The 22,996-nt window shown below is 38.5% G+C and overlaps 1 protein-coding gene and 1 long non-coding RNA gene across 2 annotated transcripts in view; one reads left to right on the top strand and one right to left on the bottom strand.

Moving 5' to 3' along the window:
* The window catches only part of LOC132847033 (uncharacterized), an 86,031-nt gene that overhangs the window by 51,748 nt on the left and 11,287 nt on the right, over window positions 1–22,996 (top strand). The gene's annotated exons all lie outside the window — the stretch shown is intronic.
* The window catches only part of plpp4 (phospholipid phosphatase 4), an 83,429-nt gene continuing 66,905 nt past the window's right edge, over window positions 6,473–22,996 (bottom strand). The window contains exons 6-7 of the mRNA XM_060871905.1: window positions 12,716–12,886; window positions 6,473–7,456 (exon numbers count right to left, since the gene is read on the bottom strand). Coding sequence (XP_060727888.1) covers window positions 7,245–7,456; window positions 12,716–12,886 — 383 coding nt within the window. The 3' untranslated portion in view covers window positions 6,473–7,244. The remainder of the gene's footprint in view (window positions 7,457–12,715; window positions 12,887–22,996) is intronic.

The following is a 22,996-nucleotide window of genomic DNA, read 5'->3' as shown; positions in this document are numbered from 1 at the left end:
GGGCGGTTCCCCGGGGTGGGGTGGGCGGTGCCCCCCTGGGGGTGGGGCAGTCGGTGCTTCTTTGTGAGATAGAACTCTGTACTACATTTAACAATTATTTATTTAACACTGAATATAAAATTTAAATAACATATAATAATAAATAAGAATTTGATTTGTACTTGGTCCAGATTTTAGACACAGCTGACTGGGAACAACTAACATCTTTTGCAACATTCCGTGAAGATTTACCTTCTTCGAGAAGTTTGATAATCCTTTCCTTTGTTTCAACTGACATCTCTCGTGTTGGAGCCATGAGTCATGTCAATCATCTTGGTTCAACACATCACTAATGTATGCAAGCGCTCTTTTTTAACTGCAGACTAATTAGCAGTTATAATCAGATACAGGTGTTTGTTTTACAAATGCAGAGTGCATGGTGATTCCATATCATTTTCCTCAGATTTGTGTGATTCCATATTTTTTACCTCTGTTTGATCTGTAAAAACAGTTGTAATTGACTATAGTTATCTTTCTTTGTTTTTTTTTTTAAGCGTTTTATACAGCCAGAAGTTTGGATTGTTGAGTGATATTTGTTTTGTGGCATATATGTGCTTGTGTTTTTTTCTACACAATTAAACATTTGAATGAACATCTTCTGAGAGGGCTGATTCCATACTTTTTGCCAGGGGTTGTAGTCGAAAAGATGAATGGCGGATATGAAGGCGAACTGATGGTTGTAATAAAAGCAATCAGTCCCTTTCACATTTTGGCTGAAGAACAATATAAAAGAATTATTCTGCCACCTCACAATCTCTTAACAAACATACATGAATGATTGTAAAAGTACAACTTGGCCAACATTGTACATGATGTTTCCCAAGAAACTGTTGGAAACCCAAAAGGGCTTCTAAAGATATTCCAAAATATGATCTTGTTGTTACTGTTTTGGTCAAAATCAAGATAGTCGATTCTTCTGTTTCAATAGTTTTAAGACTGTTGATTAGCCCTTTCTGCCTACATTTATTCATTCCACTGTTGGCAGCGGTTACCAAGATTCCATTAATATCATTCATTCTTACGGCAAGAAGCCATTCAATAAAAAACAATCAGCTAATCTTCTTTTTTCTCTCCTAGGTACATTTGGTTTCTCCGTTTGCAATAAACCTCTCTTGCTCTCAGGAGAGACATGTGACCCAAACCGATCCCTTAAAGCCTGTGATTTTTAAGCAATATCTCACAGAGCTGCAGGAGATCACAGCTGAGTTGATCTTCACTACAACGGCACAATTGCAAGCGTGAGATTGCTTTTATACAAAACAGTTCTGTAAGCAAAGTAATTAATATTGAGGAGCTTGACATTTCAGATACAATATAGCCGAATGTTGTTTGTTTTTGCTCCAACAATGAAAATGGCCCAAAAATGCCACAGCTGTGTTAGTGTTAGTTTTTCAGATTAGTGGAGCTTGTGAAACTCTTTCACGTCTTCAGCCAGGGTTCATTCTTAGTCTGTTGTGTGAAAGGAACTCTCTTTACTTGGACACGGATGGTTTGTTGTTTAGTCCGTCTTGACACAGGCCATGGCATGGTCTAGAACCTCTCTAGAAAATTCAGTGATTGAAATATTCCCACATTCCCTGCTTTCTACTGCAGGGTGTTTAGTATGCGCTGCAGCCAGCTGCTCCTAATCCGCGCATTAGGAATCATTAAACTCCGTGATATCCTCTCTAATGTGTGTAGTGTGCCTCCATCCATCACAAATTCACAACATTTCACACTAGAGCTCACGGATCAGTTAATTTAAGAGACGTCACTCTTCCTCTGCTGTGCTTTTCTTTCCTCCCAATAAGGCCTTGAACTTCTAGCCTCTTCAGAGCACTTTTATTTTCCTGTCATTTAATTTGTACTTAGTGTAGAGATGACAAGGATAAGTGGTTTTCAAGAAGCTCTTCGAGCAAAGGATTGCAGCCAATATGAATTATTTGTCTTTTTTTGGGTGAATTATTGTTTGGTTTTATTTTTCTATCCAAAGACCATGAAATAAATATTTAAAAAATGTTTTGGATAAAAACATTATAAAGAACTGAAACTTGTACCTAGTCCAAGAGATCGTCATGTTATCTGAATTATAATATTAACTGTTTTATGGAACGTTCGCATTCATTTAAGCAAAGGTAACTGAATGGTGGAGAGACTGCTTGTTTGGTGGCAAAACTATTCCATTGCTGGTCATGTCAGTGTTTCTTTGTGTAGACGAATGATTTGTATACTGTATGTGCTTTCTGAACATTTTAGATTTACTCGGCGTTTATAATGCTGATATAATGTGCTCCACCCTTCTGGGAAGGCTTTCCACTAGATACTGGAGTGTGGCTGTGGGGATTTGTGTTTATTCAGCTACAACAGCATTAGTGAGATCAGAGACTGATGTTGGGTGAGGTCGTCTGGGGTGTATTCAAAATTCATCCCTAAGGTGTCCGTGTGGTCGAGGTCAGGTCTCTGTGCAGGACTCTCGAGTTCTTCCACTGCTACGTTGGTACTTCATGTCCTCATGGAGCTCAGTGGTTTTGTGCCATACAGCATGTGTAAAAATGACGACTTTGTGTGTTGTTTAAATAAGTATAACCGCCATTTATTATTACATATACATTTCCCGTATTAAAAAGAACCAGCCAGAGTCGACATTTGCATACAGCATACAGTCCTTTATTGAAAATTCTTTCTCTTATATAAGTGCAGTTTGATGCAGAACGACACAACACAAATCTCCACCGAGAACAAGCAGTAGCACGCACTGGGCTCCTGCATGGATGTCATACACAACCTGTACAACATCCACTGCAACTGAAAACCTCAGATATTTAACACACAGCAATTTTTTATTTATTTATTTATTTATTTTGTAAAGAAAACTACTTTTTTTTTCTTATTTGGAATACGTTATAGGACACATATGTTATCCTTCTATGTCAATTAAACCCGAACTTAAAATGTCATGATCTAATTAAAGATTTTTGATGTGCAGTAGCAGCTTGAATAGAATATTAGTGCAAACCATTCTTTTGACAATCTCAACTACAGTACAACAACAAAAAAGAAAGCTGCCGAGGGAGGGGAAAAAAAAAGAAATTTCTTATATTCAAGACTCTTTTGATTTGTATACGTCTCATACTATAGGTACTTTAAAATATTTTTTTTTTTATAAACACGAACGATACAATGAACAAAAAATACACGACTCAAAATGCTTTCAAGGCCAGAACATGCGTCTCCATATAAAATAGTTTCTTTTAAACAACTAAATCTGGCATGCCGTTTGACACTAGTTTACACACATTCCCTTCCTATCCTATAACACGGCTAGAACACATTTTTCACCACTTAAAATTAAAGTGGACGTGGAACATATTGGGGCAACGCAAACAGAAGTGAAGAAGAAACCCTATTTTTTCTTTACTACAGTAATGTTAAATATAGAAATCAAAACCAAGCATAGATTAAAATTTTCAAAACTCTCATGACAAGCCAAGATTTGCTAGATTTTGGAAGTTTAGAGAGAGAGAGAGAAAGAGAGAGAGAGATAATATCCAACACACTTCCAATGAATTAAACTAAAATTCCACTCAAAAGTTACAAAATGTATATAGATTTTTTTTGGCCAGTGATTCAATAGCTGCTTTCTGCGGGAGCGTCATATGTGAAGACCTACCAACCTTTACACGTTTTGCTTAATCTGGACTAATGGCTCACAGCACCGTAGTCGTCCTTCTACTAAGTCAAACGAATCTTCATTTTCACCCCAAGAAAAGGAAAGATCTGGAATGATCGTCCATCATTACTGACCCTGACAGAAGACCCGTTACCTTTCTCCAAACCTCACATTAGTAAACTTCATCTCAACTCCATAATCTCGCAAAAACAGAGAAAACAGAGAAGTAGAGATGTTCTTTAATGTGAAACAAAATCTCTCAATGCACATAACATGGCTAAAAGTAATATGGACTCTTAACACCCTTTCCAAAAGCATGAGCAGTAACACAATTTAATAACAACTTATTATCTTTACTGTTATAACAAGCTCTGTTCTTCTTGTGTGACTGTAGTGCTTTGTCATCATTCAGCTACAAGGGTATTAGTGAGGGTAGGGACTGATCTGGTGTAAGGGGATCAGTCAGTGTATCAGCTCATCCCAAAGGTGTTTGGTGGGCTTGATGGAAGGACTAGAGTTCTTGCACTGCAACCTTAACGCATCATGTCTTCATGCACAAGTAGTAGCCTAGTGCTTAAGGTGTTGGACTACCAATCGGAAGGTTGTGAGCTTGAATCCCAGGTCCACCAACGTGACACTGCTTGGTTCCCGAGCATGGTTTTCTCCAGCAGTTCATTCAGGTCTAACATAGTAGAAACTTTACAGCATCTATATACAGGGTTTCACGGTAACCAACAACTGCTTCAGGAGGGAAATCTGCTGCCTGTCTGTTTTAGTAATGCTGTAGACACTAGAAATGTTTACATGCACATTTTTAATTAATCACTGTACACACACAGAGATTTTGTTGTGTACAAGTGTGTGTGCGTGTCAATGTGTATATACCTCTAATACAAAATAATCACTGTGTGCGAGAGTATGTGTACATCACACACACACACACACACACACACACACACACACACACACACACACAATCCATGCATAAAAATGTCTACACATCATTCCTCTTGAAGTTTGTCAGATCTGCAGTTTGTATTAAAAGTTACTACCCATTAAATTCCAACTCCACTATTCCATCTCACATACTTTCTTCCCAGCAGAATTATAGGCTCCGAATTATATCTGCATTGTCCCGACGTAGTGTCCCGTGGGTAATCAATCCCTCTGTAAAATGTCTAAAGTGTCGAACAAAACATCAAGACAACAGATCAGAAGAGGTTCTTGAGCAAGCAACGCCTCTAACAGAGACCGCAGACGCCTGCATGCGCCTTGGCTGAGGATTGCACTCGCAGGCCGTCTGATGATGCAATCACATCTTCAAACATGCTTGTGGACTTGTACTTGCCAGCAGAAATGTGCTTAAGGGTTCACTTTTAGCGATCGCACAGTCGGTGACACTTCTGGGATTTTTCTTAAGGGAATAAGTCCAGTCAAGAATAAGTTCAACAATTCGTACGACTTTGTGTCAAGCTAACTTGTAGGAAAAGTTACAGACGGTTACAGCGAGGAGTGGAAAGACAGATGAGCACTGTTTTAGAACTGGTTTATATCAAGTGTAGAGCTGACACTTGTCTTTCTCTCTATTTGTCTTCACACTTCAGCGAAGCTCCTTCACTTCCACTTTATTTTCTCACCAGTATGTTTCTTTCTTTCTTTCTTTCTTTCTTTCTTTCTCTCTCTCTCTCTCTCTCTCTCTCTTTCTTTCTTTCTTTCTTTCTTTCTTTCTTTCTTTCCTTCTTTCTTTCTTTCTTTCTTTCTTTCTTTCTTTCTTTCTTGTTTGTGGTCAGTGGCAACAATATTGCACCACTTTAGCCCACGAACTGCAAAAACCTGACAGCAAAGTTAATTAAAAAGCCCACAGATGTCTGTCAGAGAACAGAGCTATATGCTAAACTTGTGGTGCATAGCCAAAGTTTTTTCTGTTTGCATACCCTCATTTGTAATAGAGAAATATACAGAGCAGTTACATGAGCGTCGTAAACAGCGAAAGAACAGAAGCTGTCAAACTATATAATGTCTCACATACTGTACATTGCAGGACTTAAAAAGTACAACTGCTTGCTTTCTGTCAGGCTTGCGTTGGACTTTTCCTCACTTTGTTCCTATGCACTCATCTGATTGGAGTAAGAAAGCCCCGCCCCTTTCTTTCTTCTCATTTTGGTTTCGAGCTTGAAAGAGTCGCCTCATCGGACATTAAACGATTCTAAAGCTAGGGACTGAACGGACCGAATCCTGAATCGTGACTGAACTGAACGAGCTGCAAGACTAACAGCCAAGTGAGAGCTGCATTCCCAAAAGTATTAACACTTCATTCCTGACACTCAGGAAGTACACCGCAGTAATAAATAAGACGGCATCAAGCATTAGAGGCGAGGTCATTTTATAGTATTTACTTGTCAGGCACCAGTGTGAGATTCTGAGGGATAAAATAAAACTCTCAGTTCAGTTCAATCACCACAGTCAGTCCTATTAAGTCACAAGTACTTACTGGCATGTTAATGAATAATCCCATTAGGGGTTTGATTGTGGCGGGTCACAGGCAGCCCAGGGAACACACTTGTGACCAAGTAAGACACTGGAAGCTTCCTTTTTCCCTTCTGTTCTAATGTGTTGATTAACAGTGGCAGCCACTCCTAACATAATGGAAATTAATGCAGGTTCAGATTGAGGTTTCTGCCCTTCAAAAACACACACACACACACACACACACACACACACACACACACACACACACACATACACACCGCCTACTTGATATTAGCCAAACAGTGTTTAGCTGTCATTTGTATTTAGATATCTATGCAATCCTGGCATGATAAATAAAAGGAAACTGGGGAGGCGAACAAAGAAATAAGGCAGATCAGGAGAAAATGAGAACGAGGCAGAGAGACAGACGTTGTGACACTGTGAAGAACAGAGACAGAGACTTGAGTGGGGAGGGGAACAGAATAAAGCACCAGGCAGGTACTGAACGCTGAGCCAGGCGTGACAGAAAATAAGAAAAATAACAGGAGGAGGTGAAGGACTTGGACAAGCCACTGGAAAAAAAAGAAAGAACGCACAGAGAGAAGTGATAAGAAGAGGTCTCTCTTCTCCTCTCTCTCTCTCTCTCTCTCTCTCTCTCTCTCCTCCTCTCTCTCTCTCTCTCTCTCTCTCTCACACTCTTGTATTTAAAATATAAGTCACAATCTCAGTATTATTTTAACAATATTATTTTAACCACTCAGTATTATACAGTACATATTAAACATTTCCATATCTGCAACATGCTGGACTTTGCCTCCTCCTTGTGCTATCGTTAATCTTCATTAATTTATCCTTCTCTCATCCGTGCTACACAGATATGTTCTACATTCGACCATCGACAAGTGTAGTGAGTGAAACCGTTTCCAAATGAGGCTAGAAAATCAGTACTAAACACAAGGCCGGAAAAGAAAAGAGGAGCAGTGAAGGATAAAATGAACAGAACTGTACGACCCACTGGAATGTACAAGAGTCAGCCAGTCTGTGTGGGTCATACCAAGCGGGCGGTAAAGGACGGGAGCTCCGTTAGTCATACGGGCCCCTCGGTGATGCCCTCCAGAGGCAGGCTCGTGGCATTGTCCGTGGCTTGAGGTACCTCCTGGGAGACTGGCGCGTGTCGGGCGGTGCTCAGGGCCAGGCTGGCATAAGGCAGGTGGCAGTCTGTGTGGAGAAACGGTGGGTAGTGCTGCCGGTAGCAGATGTAGGCGAACAGCAGGCCGATTACACCGCCGACAAAGGCGTCTGTCAGGAGAAGAACGTGTAATAACAAGTAAATTGGTGATCGTTTTCCATTAGTGATTATACGTTCATACCATGTTCCAAATGTCAGCGGTTTGAGTAACAGTTAATGATTACAATTAAAGCTGGAATAATGAGAACACAAACAGGTAACGAGTTAAAATCATTCAGTCACATAAAATAGTATGCTGAACACATGCATGTTTTCACATGTTGCAACAAAGACCCTGGGTTACATAATTCAGCACTTGTGAAAGCCTTGTGAAAATATATTTAGTCTGCGTTTTCCTTCATTTTTAATTTGCTCACATTTTACCGTAGCACAGTTTGTCCTGAATACAGTGGATGAGACTTTTGCCATTGATATGCTGTAAGACATAAAGCAGGGCATGTTGAAACATCTCGCGGGTCCAAAAAATAAACACAGCAGACTCCCTAGGGTTAACGTTCGTCTGCAACTGTGGATGTTCCATGTCGTGGTCTTAGATTGTGATCTTGTGTATGATTGTGTTTGGTCTCGTCCCGACTCTGTGCCGTGCCTAACCCTCTGATTTCTGTCTGCTGAGTTTCATCCACTGACCCCCTGTTACAGCCTCTGACGCATTTGTTGGGATCCTTTGTCATTTGTTTTTGTTTTGTTATCGATGTTTTGTTATATATATATTTGTATTAAGTAAATTAGCCCCCACCATATGGATACTGTCCATTTTCGCAAATTTTTATTTGATTTTATTGCATTTCATTACTACTAGCTTTGCCTGTGAATCAGAGTTTTGACTTGCACTGCATAAATAAGCATAAATAATAAGAATAACTGCGCTTTCCTTAAAAGACCTTGAGGTTTTGCCTGGAAATAAGTTGCATGCTGTTATCAGAATAACACCTCCTCCTCCTTTCTAGGAAGCTGTTTTATATTCTGAGAAGTCCAGGGTTGATGTTAGCCTTAAAAGCTCTGTATGAGAGCACAGTGTAATTAGCATTGCAGCTTTTTCACAACAAGATTTTTCCCTGAACAACAAAATCTATAAAAATGACTGGGTCTTCTGTTCTAGGGGAACAAAACCTACCTCAGAGTGGAGGGGAGTGATGCTGTCGCCACCCTGAAGTGGATTCTTTTCCTTTAAGCTAATTCTAATCCGTACGTAATTAATTACATTGCATTTTAACTATTTATAGGAACATTTATAAGACGAGTTAGTTCCTGTTATCACTGGTTATAGCAGCTTGTTATCTTATGATCTAAAACCTGTTTTCAGACATTTTTACTATGTCAAATATGAAATAGTATTATTCTACTGGCAGGACATTTTTTATTTTATGCATTTTTTATTTTTGGTGAAAAAAAGGCACATTTATTAAACAAACAAAAAAAAATATATATATATATATATATATATATATATATATATATATATATATATATATATATATATATATATATATATATATATATATATGGGGAATATATATATACTTATAATGAATTTAAAGGGGGGCACGATGGCTTAGTGGTTAGCACGTTCACCTCACACCTCCAGGGTCGGGGTTCGATTCCCGCCTCCGCCTTGTGTGTGTGGAGTTTGCATGTTCTCCCCGTGCCTCGGGGGTTTCCTCCGGGTGCTCCGGTTTCCTCCCCCGGTCCAAAGACATGCATGGTAGGTTGATTGGCATCTCTGGAAAATTGTCCCTATTGTGTGATTGTGTGAGTGAATGAGAGTGTGTGTGTGCCCTGCGATGGGTTGGCACTCCGTCCAGGGTGTATCCTGCCTTGATGCCCGATGAGATAGGCACAGGCTCCCCGTGACCCGAGGTAGTTTGGATAAGCGGTAGAAGATGAATGAATGTATGAGAATATATATATATATATATATATATAAATATATATAATAAAAATAGAAACAGGTTTAGTCGTTTTATATTTAGTTAACTGCAGTCGAATTTAACATCTCGGCTCGTGTAACGGCTCGTGTACAAGTCATCTTTAACCTAGTTTCCTTTTGTTTTTTTTAAATAAACAAGTGCAAACAATTAAACAAGTCCTCATATGGGATGTAGCAAATACACTATTTTTGTTCTCCTGTGTTCTCCAAAGGATGATCAAAAAAAAAAAAGGTTTTTGTTTGTTTTGACATTAAGATTCATGCTGGATATGAATTTGGGACATTTTTCAAAAATGTCTATTAACTGATTCAGACCAAAGGTGTAATTTGAAGTGAGTGAAACATAAAACCCTGAGGATCTTTCTGTAGCCTTATACCTTAGACTTATATAAACATCTCTGTACAGAAAACCTCACCATCTCTAAGTTGTGTGTATGTGTACGTATGACTTTATTCAGTCCTGTATGCCTTTATTCACTCTCTTATGTCTGTGTGTAAAACAGATACCGTTATTAGCCTTAGATTATGTACAATTCCCTGTGTATGAGCTGCTACTATAGAACTGGGACCCTATTATACCTGGGATTATGTTTATCATTGATGTTAAAACTCATCATGTATCTTAAAGCAGGAACTGCTGTCAGAGAGGAGTGATACAGGAAATTAATCATCGCTTTCTGACCAATCAGATTTGAGAACGGTTGAATCAAGTTTTCAGTGTTTAACTATTTCAACCTAACACGATGTGAAGAAGTTGCAGTGACCAATATTTGAATTTTCAAGATGTCCCTATTTTCTTCCAAACCTTGTCTTAGCTGTCTGTTATAAAATGGCAGCTGCCAACTGGGAGGGTCGGTGTCCCTCCTACACAGAGAGACGCCACAGCGGTTTGGTGCCACTGGATGAGACCCAGATGCAGAATCGTTAACCCTTCAGGATGAAATGAGTTTGTCTTTGTAGCTTCGCTGTTTCATAGCTCTCAAAGAGGAGATTATGCTTTTTTTTTCGCCTGTAAAACTGGGAATGTTAGACTAGCAGCTTACTTATAAGTGTGATAAGAGAAGAGGTAAGAGAAATGTTCTGGACATATAATCTTGGGGTTACAAGGACCTGACACTTCAGTTGCTCGCCAGGCAGAGATGTACTGCTTCCTTTCACTGGCACGGAAAACTCACTGAAACATCTCTTCTCATCTTAACCGGGAACTTATTCAACACCTCTTCAGTCAATGTCAGTCTCACTAATAGTTAAGGATCATCTCCATTGAGCTCAAAACAATCTTTTACCTGACTGAACACAGAAGCAGCCCTCTAGTCAAATGGGCAATGAACTGTGCTGGATCTGATCCGACTCAAGGGATAGCAAAAGGACAAACAATACCATGCTCTTGTCAGTTCCTGTGAGGCATCGGGAGAATTATCAGGAGACTAAAGTCATCTGTAAAGGTTTAAACTCATTTAAATGTAAGACAAACATGTATACTCATTCTATTCAGGTAGAAGGAATCCCAGTAATAAATAAAAGTTTAAGCACTGATTCATTTAATATTTATTTAACATGCCCAGCATACGTGCTGGTTAATCACACTCTGAACACACTGGATTTTGTGTGAATGAACCATTCATCAACAAACAGCTGTCTCTTTATAAGCACTGATTTTGTTTGAGCAACAAGTTTTCTGTATAAAAACATCCGAAGCTCGATGCGCGATGAAGCTGCTTAGATTCTCCGTCTGCAGACTGTGTTAAACCTTCTGTCGGAAGAGCAACGTGAATAAATATAGCCCAAAAAAATTAAAAAATAAATAAATCCCTGCCAAAGCATTTGGAAGGTGAACACCAGTTAACGTCTAAAACTGCTGAACAGCATCTCTCACGGTTAACACTTCATCTGCAGTGCATGGCATGTTTCGTTCTATCCATGTTGTGCTGACACACTGGCTGTGCAGGATTAGGAAGGGGGGGGGGGGGGGGGTTGTCTCGAGCATCAAATCCTTGGATACGGTTAACTGGAAGTCACGTAGATGAACAAAGCTTACTGTTGTAAGCTTTTTAATTATTTATTTATTTATTTTTTTGGACTGTTGGTTTAATTTGACTAGTGTAATTCATGACCGTGTAGATGTCGACTATAAAGCAATGCAGGAAATATGGCTCCATAATAAACAGCTTTATCTGAGTAGGGGGGAAAAAATGATTTGCAGGAACAACAAAAAAAATAAGGGAGCCAAACTACTGAATGCAGTTTTATTATTTTAAGTATTTGCTTCTCTCATGACATACCACAGACAAAACTTTCTCCTCAAGCAGATGACCTTGTAGCAGAAGCTCTTAAGAAGAATAAAAGAATGAATGCTTGAATTCTTCAGCGCCATGCCCAGTAATACCCTTTTATATATATATATATATATATATATATATATATATATATATATATATATATATATATATATGTTTGTTTTAAACACAATGTGTTTGAAACGAATAGAGATATTCATGGTTTCCAAGGCTTTCCACAGTTTTTTATTCTTTCATGTGAGCATAAGTGAGCTCTCGTAACAATCCTCAAACAAAAGGAAGACGACAGAAGAGCTTGTTCATTAATAGTGTTCGTTCCTGAGCAGGCGTTTGCAGCATCCTTAGTAACTGCCTGCATTTACAGCATCCTTAGTAACTGCCTGCATTTACAGCATCCTTAGTAACTGCCTGCATTTACAGCATCCTTAGTAACTGCCTGCATTTACAGCATCCTTAGTAACTGCCTGCATTTGCAGCATCCTTAGTAACTGCCTGCATTTACAGCATCCATAGTAACTGCCTGCATTTGCAGCATCCTTAGTAACTGCCTGCATTTGCAGCATCCTTAGTAACTGCCTGCATTTGCAGCATCCTTAGTAACTGCCTGCATTTGCAGCATCCTTAGTAACTGCCTGCATTTGCAGCATCCTTAGTAACTGCCTGCATTTGCAGCATCCTTAGTAACTGCCTGCATTTACAGCATCCTTAGTAACTGCCTGCATTTGCAGCATCCTTAGTAACTGCCTGGTCAGGGCTGCGGTGGTGTACAGTAAATTGACCTACTGGCTTTGTTTATGTTTAGGAATTGAATCATTTGTTAGAAAATAATTACAGGCAGATAATTAGGACCATAATTATAAATTATAAATTTGGGTGATGTAGCTGAGATTGAGGAATTTACAAGATTTAATTATTTCCACCTCTGGTGGTTTTTTTACCCGGGGGTTTGTCAGTATTAGTTTCCACTTCCATCGGTATTCGGTTCTGGCTTCAGTGTTTATTAGAAACTAATACGGATGTGATCTGTGTGTCTGTAGAGTGTACTCTTGGACAGATGGAGTGATAGGGCTTAGGGCCTCGCTTACCTTGCCAGTGATGTTTGTAGTCACAGGTGCGGGACAGAGCGATCATCATTGCACTGTAGAGGGGCAGGATCATGGCACACAGGCGCCAGCTGCGTCCTCGGCCGCTCTCCGTGAAACAATGCAGCTTCCCCGCCAAGTAAAAGGAGGTGAAGCCCAGGCCAGAGAAAGCGACTGTGGAAAAGGGGAAAGTGGGAATAAAAGAGGATAAAGGATTAACAGAGAAACAGAGAGAAAACCAAGTGGAAAAGAAACAGCAAGACAGAGACCCAGGAGATTAACATTTTAGTTTCAGCTCATAGTCCTTCTCCTTTCAGTCTCTTATCTCAATGTTTCTGCTTCTGCAACAATTAAACAGGCTTTGAAATATGAACAATATTCCACTACTCACGTCAAAGACCTTGAATCAAAGCTACACTTAACACTGAAACAACAAAATGATGAAAAATACAATCACTGAAAGCTCTTCACTTTCACTCGCACACCTTTTGCTGTACTCCTGAGAAGAGGGGGTGTGGTTAAGGGCAGCGCTTAGATTTCCCAAGATTGTAGCTCATGTTCTTTCACAGCATATTGCAAGAAGGAAAAGAGTTCTCATTCCCAGATGCAAAGTTTTTAAAATAAGACTTTCTTTCCTAGATAGACTCATAAACGGTAGATTTGTTGAGCACCAAAAAATCTATAAATCGTAAAGCATCTCATATACATACCGGATTATAGATTAGAAATCATGGCACAAACAAAAAGTGTTTTCAGGATGTCTGCTGATCGTATAATCAAACATATTGTAGCTTTGGTAGAACACATGGTTTCTAACTGTTTCTAACGCCTTGAATCCGTCGCTCTGTCATGCCATATGCTTGAGTGTCATCTAATATGATTGGTTAGATTACACGTCGTTGTTCTTCCCAACACCACACTCGTCATCACACATCGCACATGCTTTCGTAGTGCATAGTCAAATTGACAAGCCAATTTCAAGCTGTATTGGTCACAACCATAGACATTATGCCTACTGACATTAAAATATATGAATACAGATCAGAGACAGAAATGGTATGTGTGTGTTATTTGGAATAAAGTGCAGACGTGTGCAGGTGTTTGTGCACAATCAGGTTGAAGTAGTGGGCGTATTCAGATAAGTCCAAGCTCTGATCCTTTGTGTTGTCCTTGTTAAAGACCTGAATTGCCGGCAGGACGAAACTCCTCCTCATTCTCTCTGCTTTTGGATTTAGTGGCCAAGTGAAAGCACTTCCCTGACTGCAGAAGAGATAAGAGATCATTTATCAAATGGTTAAGGTCCTTCACTGTCTTCCTGGCATTGATCCAGCTGTGCTTGCTGTAAATAGACTGCAGGTCATGGAGCTCAGTACAGACCCTTTGGAGACCCAAACTATCTGCTTGGTGATGTGAAGCTTCCTGTCAGGATGCTCTCAGTAGTGCAGGTGGAAAAGTTCTTTAGCATCTGAGTCAGCAGGTTCAAGACTCTGGCTTCACTCGGGACCTGTTATGGTCACGCCACACAAACTTAACTTCATATCGTTAACACCTTCTTAACGTTATAAAAGTTTAGTCACTGGTTCTATTATATTTTATATTTCACCATTAATAATTCTCCAGTCTGAAGTAGTATCTCCATCCATGTTCATTCATTCATTCATTCATTCATCTTCTACCGCTTATCCGAACTACCTCGGGTCACGGGGAGCCTGTGCCTATCTCAGGCGTCATCGGGCATCAAGGCAGGATACACCCTGGACGGAGTGCCAACCCATCGCAGGGCACACACACTCTCATTCACTCACACAATCACACACTAGGGACAATTTTCCAGAGATGCCAATCAACCTACCATGCATGTCTTTGGACCGGGGGAGGAAACCGGAGTACCCGGAGGAAACCCCCGAGGCACGGGGAGAACATGCAAACTCCACACACACAAGGTGGAGGCGGGAATCGAACCCCGACCCTGGAGGTGTGAGGCGAACGTGCTAACCACTAAGCCACCAGCCAAAAACTGTTTACTTTCCTACACTGTTGAAAAGTGTTTGTCATCCTATTACCCTTAGTTCCTATTAAACTCATGTTTTATCAAAAAAAGATTCAGTATTTGGTCTTTCGTATGGAGTGAGGATGCAAGTCAGACCATTCCGTAAGAGCCACTTCAGAATATTGAATATAGCCACATTATTGTCATGTCTTTTCTCTTTTCAGTGTGCGTTACGCTTGTCGGCATGCGCTGCACGGCTTCCAGCACAAATAACACCGCTTCCTCCTTTTTTGGCCCTTGCCCCATCAATGCCTTATTGCCCTGTTGTGCATTGATTGTTCTTATCAGCTCTATATTGGTTTCTCTTCAGTTTGCCTGTTTATATCCTCGAGTGTCCCAGTTTCCGCATGAGGTCTTGTCTAATTATTCCTAGTTTCCTTGATTAGTTAGAACTCCTAGTTAGAATTCCTGATTTTGACTTGTGCTTGTTTTTCCGTTTCTTGATTATGGATTCTTCCTGCGTTGTGTTGCCAGCCGGTGTTCTAACCCATGCTATGAGCTTTGACAATGATCTCTGGACTGCCCTGTATGAAACGAAATCTTTTCTCACACAATTACATCTTGCCTCTTCACCAAATCGGCGTGTTAGTGATTGTAGCTGCATGGCTGTTTATTAGCATATAATCATTAGCAATGCTAGTAAGGCAGATTTTTTTTGCAGGGAGGTAAAAAAAAAAAAAAAAAATCATCAGCAGAGCTTGGCTATGGAAAAATATATATTTTCATTTTAAATGTGTGAGACTGTAAGGCTGAGATGGATTTAATGGCCCTAGCTTTTTATTTAACGACATGTGCATATATAGATCTAAATCACAAAAAAATGATCAGGATGAAAGAACTCTTTAGTCATGCTTCTTATATACCAGCTTCTTAAATTAGATTTCAGAACAGAAGTGAGGAACATTTTCCTCTTAATTATGCAGTGGTGGAAAGAAGACACACCAAACGGACTTCAAAAGCTAAAAAAAGCTGTAATAGTAATTCACTGGAGTAAACATGAAAGCTGTGATCAAGACTTATGGCTTGTGCCTGAGTAAATAAATCATCTGAACAATTACGTGAACAAATCCTATATAAATGATTGATATATAAATGTGTAAAATTGGCTCAACTACAGAAAGAACAATGTTAGCTGGCTAGGTAACTTGCCTAACATTAAAACATTAGGTTTCAGTAGCTGGCTAGGTTTGTTAGCTAGTGAGCTCATGTTAAGTCAAAGTTGTTGTCCTTTACACTTTATTCTGAGTGTCACCCACAAGTGATCGCTGGTAAACTTCAAAGTGGCATTCAATACAGTTTTCATACTGTGAAAATGTCTGGCCAAGCTATTCTGGCTAATGGCTAACGTAGGCTGAATGCTAAGCTGTGAAATGACGAACTCGTATCATTTCTTAGTAAGACGCCTGATTTGCCGAAGGTTGAATTATAAAATAATAATAGTAATAATAATAATAATAATAATAATAATAATAATAATAATAATAATGCACACATTCTTATAAATAGTTTCAAATCTTCTATGGATTAAATGCAGTACTATTCTTTACTCTGGAAAACCATTTAATTTGAGTTAAACATGAGTCATAGTATTTTATAATAGTAATAGTAATAATAATATAATAATAATTTACGATAGAATTATTTTGAACAAACGACCCATTACAGTGAACTAGGTACTTAAGCACTGTAACGAGTTTGATATTTTCCTCATTAAATGTTGACATGTAAACATTATTATAAAAAAAAAAATGATGGACTAGAATTCTTTCTGTCCACTGCTGAGTGCTTTTACTCGCTGAGGTAATTGAGCTATCCAGGCCACTCCATTAGACCGGAGAGGCTCTGGTTATTCACAGATATCCACAAGAACCAAAGTAGGACAAGCATAATTATACTTCATACATATTTATAGCAATTTAAGAAATCCTGCGGAACATAAACAGCGGGTTAATGAGAGCACTGGGTCATTAAACAGGAATGTGAGTTGCTCAGCCAGTCTCTCATGTAGCAAGGTTACAGTAGAGGATTTAGGCACAGGAAACTGGGTCTTCTATACGATACAGCAGCTTTTTAATCTGTGCAGTTTTCTGGAAGAGGCAGACAGGACAAAAGAGATTAGAAGTGCAGTTGTAAGCATTTTCAAACAAGTTCTGTATCTTGTTTGTAATCTTTTTAGATTCATCGTATTGATTCTGACCCAACAACCAAAACTAATCATCTTCCGAATATAAATGAGTTTCCTGACGCTATAAAAAAATGCTTGGATTGAAAGTATGACGTGCCACAGGAAATTGTGATTTGAGCACGAGATTTTGAGCTTTGTGCCTGATGCCAGGGATGTGGCAGCTATTTGAAAAGGCAGCAGGACAAAACGAGTACACAACACAGATCTGATGAACAAACACACAACAAACTCAAAGCCCTGGTTTCTTTTACTAAAAATCTGATAGTAGTGAACTTTAAATATGCAAAGCTGGTCCACTGACTACAAGAGATGTAAAAAGTCTACACACCCCTGTTAAAACTGGCAGGTTTTTAATGTACACTTAATGGTAAATGACCTAAATGTTAAATTACACTGTATAAAGATGTAGTCAAAAACAAACATTTGCAGGAAAAAAAAAAACAAATATATATATATATATATATATATATATATATATATATATATATATATATATATATATATATATATATATATATATATAGATAATTTTAAAAAATGCACACCGCTTTATAATTAGAGTGTGTTCAGAATGAACAGTGAATCAAATGTAATGTTAAGAATGGTGTGGGTTTTATTTAACACTGCTGAAGAACGTATTGTCCCAGTTTACATTTATTACATTTGGCTTACCCGCTTACATTAGCTCAGTGATACAACTGAGCAGTTGACGTTTAAGGGCCTTGCTCAAGAGCCCAACAGTGTTAGCTTGGTGGTGATGGGATTTGAACTCACAACCTTTCAATCAGTAGGCCAATATCTTTACTGCATGAAAAATGGTAAGCTTGGCGGTTATCTTCATACAGCTGTTAATGAAATAATTATTAACCCCCAAAAAAAGATCAGCTGCATCTGTAGGATTTTCTTCTTCATCTTCACGGTTTCGTCCGACTGCATAAGTCATGAGCCGCAAGAGCTTACGTGGTAAAAATCAGAAGAGGGGTATAAAAGAATGTCTAAAATATAAGATGTACCATAAAAAACCCTAAAGGCCATCTGTAACAAATTGAGAAAATGGGGCAACATAGTGAAAAATCCAACTTTAAAATGTATAGAAGGACAAGACAAAAAAAATCCCATACAGGCTAAAAGGCCTACATCAATATTAAAGGAGCTGCAGGAAGATCTGATGAGTACTGATTACTCTCTGCATGTGATAATCTCTCATATGGTTCGTCTGGGATATGAGGTAGGGCAGCTAGACACAAGTTTTTCTTCACAGAAACACAAAAGTTCAGTTAAATTACCACCAAACTACAAGGCAAAATTTGTTATGGACTGATAGGAGCAATCCCAAAAGGTATGTTTGGACCCACTGTGCAGCATGGTGGTGGTAGCATCATGCTTTAAGGTTACCTTTCTTAAGTCAGAACTGTTTTTTGTCAAGGTGAAGAGAATCATGAATAATTAAACACCAGTCAATTTTAGTGCAGAACCTTTAGGTGTCTGCCTGATGGAAATAAGCTTTACCTTTCGGCACGACAATGACCCATGCATCCAAATCAATAAAGGAATGGCTTAACCAGAAGATAAGTATTTGAATGACCTAGCAAGAGACCAGACCCAAATCTAACAAAGTCTGTGGAGTGACCTGAAGCAGGCTGAGCACAGGAGATGCCCTGAAAAGTTAAGAATGTTTTTACAAGTGTATTGCCAAGTCAAGATGTGCATGCTGATGGACCCCTAACCAAAAAGACAAAAACTTGGAAAAAAAAAAAAAAACTAAAAGGGGTGTGTGTATACTATTAATATCTATTGTATACAAGTGAACAAACATGGGAAACTCTGCTTCTCAACCACAATTGCTGCCCATACAGATCTTTATATACAAACACTCAAACTACTTCTCTAATAGGACTTATATGCTAATGTAGATAGCTAGCTACGTTATATGGTTGAAGAACAATTGCTCGAATAATGTTTAAAAAAAGGAAAAAGCAAAGCGCATTACTGAACCATTAGCCATGTTATTTTACACTGTACTGTGTTATTATATCCTGCTTATTGTTGCATCAGTCATGACTCAGGTTTATGAGGTTAGTTTATGGGTTTGTTTGTGATTGGCTCGGAGCATTTACTGTCCCAATCCAGAGATGAAGCAATGTGATTATCTGAGCTTTTTTACAAAGAAATCATAAAAATACAATTTGTGTCACCATTATGATCCTTTTGGTAGCCTGACTCATGAGCAGAAACATATTAAAGTTTGATCATTGAAAAATGGCCTTGCTCACAGCAGCGTCAGTGCAAAAAGACTTGATGAATTTATTAAACACTTGTATTAAAACTTTTTTAATATATATTGCAAAACCAGTGATAAATAGTGTATGTAGTTGGAAAAAGTTCACTTTTACAGAAATGTTTTACAATTTGTTTAAAAAACCTTTATATATATATATATATATATATATATATATATATATATATATATATATAAAGGTTTTTAAAACAAATTGTAATACAGATCAGATCTATATATATTCACAAGATATGTACATTAATGTAAATTAAAAAACTTTCATACATATACGAAATATTATATAATGAATATAATACCACTCTTCTTTCTTATCTATAATAATCAATATAATAAAGATATTTGTATATTTTAGTAATCAAAAGCTACGGCTCTTTGTGAGGTCATTCAGTTTGGCTTGGGGAGAAAAATGTATGTGATACCTTTTTGTTGTTGGTGTTAGGTGTTTTCTGTACACTTTATGGCCAAATGTTTGCACACACCTGACCCGGAAAGGTTTTCCACTAGATACTGGAGTGTGGCTGTGAGGATCTGTGCTCATTCAGCTACAAGAGCATTAGTGAGAGCAGAAGTTAACTGACGTGTTGGTGTTGTAGCTTAGGTGTTAAGGTGCTGGAATAGTGATTGTGAGGTTGTGACTTTAAATCCCAGGTCCACCAGGCTGCCACTGCTGGGCCTCTGAGCAAGGCCCTTAACCCACAATCGGTAAGTCGTATAAAATGACATTAAAAAAAAAAGTCCTCTTTTTCCAGTAAAGGAAAACTGTATAGCTACAAAGTTTCTATATAATTATGTGAAGAACCACATATGGCTGTGATTAGCTGGTGTTCACAAGCTCCTGGCCATACAGTGCATCAAGAACAATAAATACACTTACTAGGTTTTTGTACAGATGTGCAGAAATATGATTGGACCCTTTAAACAGAAGCGGCATTGCAACTAACTTTCTTTCAACAATTAACTTGTTAAGATCTACAGGGAGCATTGCAAAAGTTATTACCCTTGCGCTGATCTTGTACAGATTGAAATCAACTCCAACAAAACTCGAGTCCACCTCATATATCTACTGCTCTGATATAGTAACTAATTAAATTCATCTCGGCACCGCAAAGACACTTCTACTTAGTCGAACACTGCAGAGATCGTTGAGTATCATGAATGAAACCGTGCTTTGCAGTTTATTTCAAATAAAAGGTGCATTAAATAAATAACTTCCACTAGTCATTAAATAATAAAGAAATATTTCAATCTAAAATAGATATCTGTATTAAGTCTTGATCAGATGTTTCGGTACTTTTTCATTCGTATAGAACTTTTAGCTAAAGGCAATGGAAGGTTTTGCGTAAATGTTTTCTTAGGACAAACCTAAAGATTTCCACCATTATGAAAAAAATTGTTGTTTTATTCTCACTGATTTATTTCATACCATGTGATTATGTTGATGAACAACAACCAGCCATTTAGTGAATCCCAAACAAATCCATAAAACCTAAGACTCACAGAGAGCTGAAAGCGGGAACTGAAGGCAAAATGGCAAAGGAAACTGTAGAGACAGAAGTGGAAAGGAAATACTACTCTAGAAGATATGAGGAACCAGACTCTGCTCATTAGAGTACCATTAGAGGCGTTTTCTCCCCATGCCTATGGGTTTCCTACAGGCTCTCTGATTTCCTCCCACCTCCCAAAAACATGCCATTAGGTGTACTAGCTAAACGTCCTCTAGGTGTGAATGAGTGTGTGCCTCAGGTCCTATACTGGGTGTATTCCAAGCTCACACCCACTGATTCCACTTATCAGAATCAAACTGTTAGCTTTAACGATGAATGAATAAACTCTCCAATGAAAGAACGTCATTAAGAAAAATAAGCTCTACACGTCTACATAACCTCTTTGCTTCCAGTATCAAGAAGATCTAGTATCAACAACTGCCTCCTGTCTGTTCCATTGTTACACAAATCAACAAATCTCTATACTACTTAAAATTCTATCCTCAGGTAATTACACCACAATGCTCCTAATTAAAAAAGAAAAAAAAAAAACAAAACAGAATCTAAAAATTGCGGCTCAATCCACTCGCTTAAACACACTTTCACTTTCGACGAAAGTCATTAACGTGGAGCTTCTGCGGTACAAGGTTCATTCATATTCATACACACATTACGCAGCAGAGATTCAGATTGATGCACACGCTGCACGCTAAATTACATCCATGCATTTTGGTTATGCATGCCCTCTTGACATTTGTACTGAGAAATCAACTAAGTGCTGCCACTCGGTGCTGTTTCCCGGCTACAGCGTTTCATTATCACGTCCGTGTGTGTTATTGGGGATCGGAATTCTGAAAGACACGCCGCGATATTCTCAATGCTCTAGCTATTTAAAAGGAAACTAATTTATGTCAAATGGAAATCCTGGGATCTACTTAACACACCACAATGTTTTTGCCACAAGACCATATACCATGCTAATTAACACGTGCATACACACTGTACTGTGGCAGGAAGGGGCGGGGCTTGCGCTGTGTCTCTGCAGTGAGAGGAAGGTGTTTTTTTTTTTCCTCCTGTGCCTAAATAATGAAATGAGCTGTAAAAGGCGAGAACAACACAAAAGCTGCTACATTTATTTTGAAGATCGTTGAGTTAGCGTTTGTGTATTGTGCAAATAAAAACACACATGAGCGACGCACCGCCAAGACGGGTACATTCATAAAACGAATGCCTAGTTGATCTATGATAGATTAAATGTTAGCACTGTATATATTCAATCTACACACTTCTGCCAAGTCTACATTACTCTTTCATCCCATCATAATAGACATGAATGCAGTATATGTGTATTTACCCCCTGTTTATATACCTGAGCTAAATCCCACTCCCTTCAGTCACATGATCAACCTGTTTCTTTAGTTAAAAGGTACAACTTTGCTTATTTATAGGAATTCAAAGGAAAACAGTTTTTTTTTTTGTAGAAGATTTCTGCTGTCATTGACTGTCCAGTCTGTTCATATTATAATGTCTTGCGGTATTGCGATGATAAATGGTAAACACTGATACGGATACTGAAGTGTTCAGTAATTCTGCATCTCTAAATTCTTAATGACGTAGTTTAGGACACTGGAGTGGCTTCTTGGGTGCTGAAATAAAGATTTCTCTCACTGTCAATATCACAAAAAAAAGCTAGAATATCACATAAGCATATAAATAACTTTCCACTCCATCCCAGGTTTGGTAGGAGAATACAGTTAGTCACAAATCATTCAGAGTTTTGGGTCTCATTTGGGGAGAAGCGCTTATCTGTTCGACCCACCGCCACGAAAGATTTGAAGGTTAAAAAGTTTCGACAGGCTGCGAATGCATTTATTTAGAATTGCTGATGTCTGTGTTAATAATATACAGGCAATTTTCACTACGAAAAGCCCACCTGGTGCTTACACATACAGCTCCCAGATCTTCCTTCTGCATTCCAGTGGGATGTTCAGGAGCGCCAATGATCGGATTCTGTTTCCCCGACACCCTTTATGTCGAGACTCCTTCATTTTCAGTGCTTTTTTTTTTTTAATGAAGGTTTTCGATTGCCTAGAGCTACTCGAATTAGGGTTAATAATTAGATATTCACACAAGAAAATGCTGATTTGCTGAAATTAAGTGTTTGTTTTATTTCTTTGCTAAAATAAAACTTTTTAAATTTAGGGGGAAACACTTATGGAGGAAGTATGCAATATAATAAGTGTAGAAAAGTACATTGCAAGGTTAA

The sequence above is a fragment of the Tachysurus vachellii genome, chromosome 6 (genome assembly GCF_030014155.1).
Source record: "Tachysurus vachellii isolate PV-2020 chromosome 6, HZAU_Pvac_v1, whole genome shotgun sequence".
Lineage (NCBI taxonomy): Eukaryota > Metazoa > Chordata > Actinopteri > Siluriformes > Bagridae > Tachysurus > Tachysurus vachellii.
The sequence above is the reverse complement of the archived record's forward strand: the minus strand, read 5'-3'. Positions and strand labels throughout refer to the sequence as shown.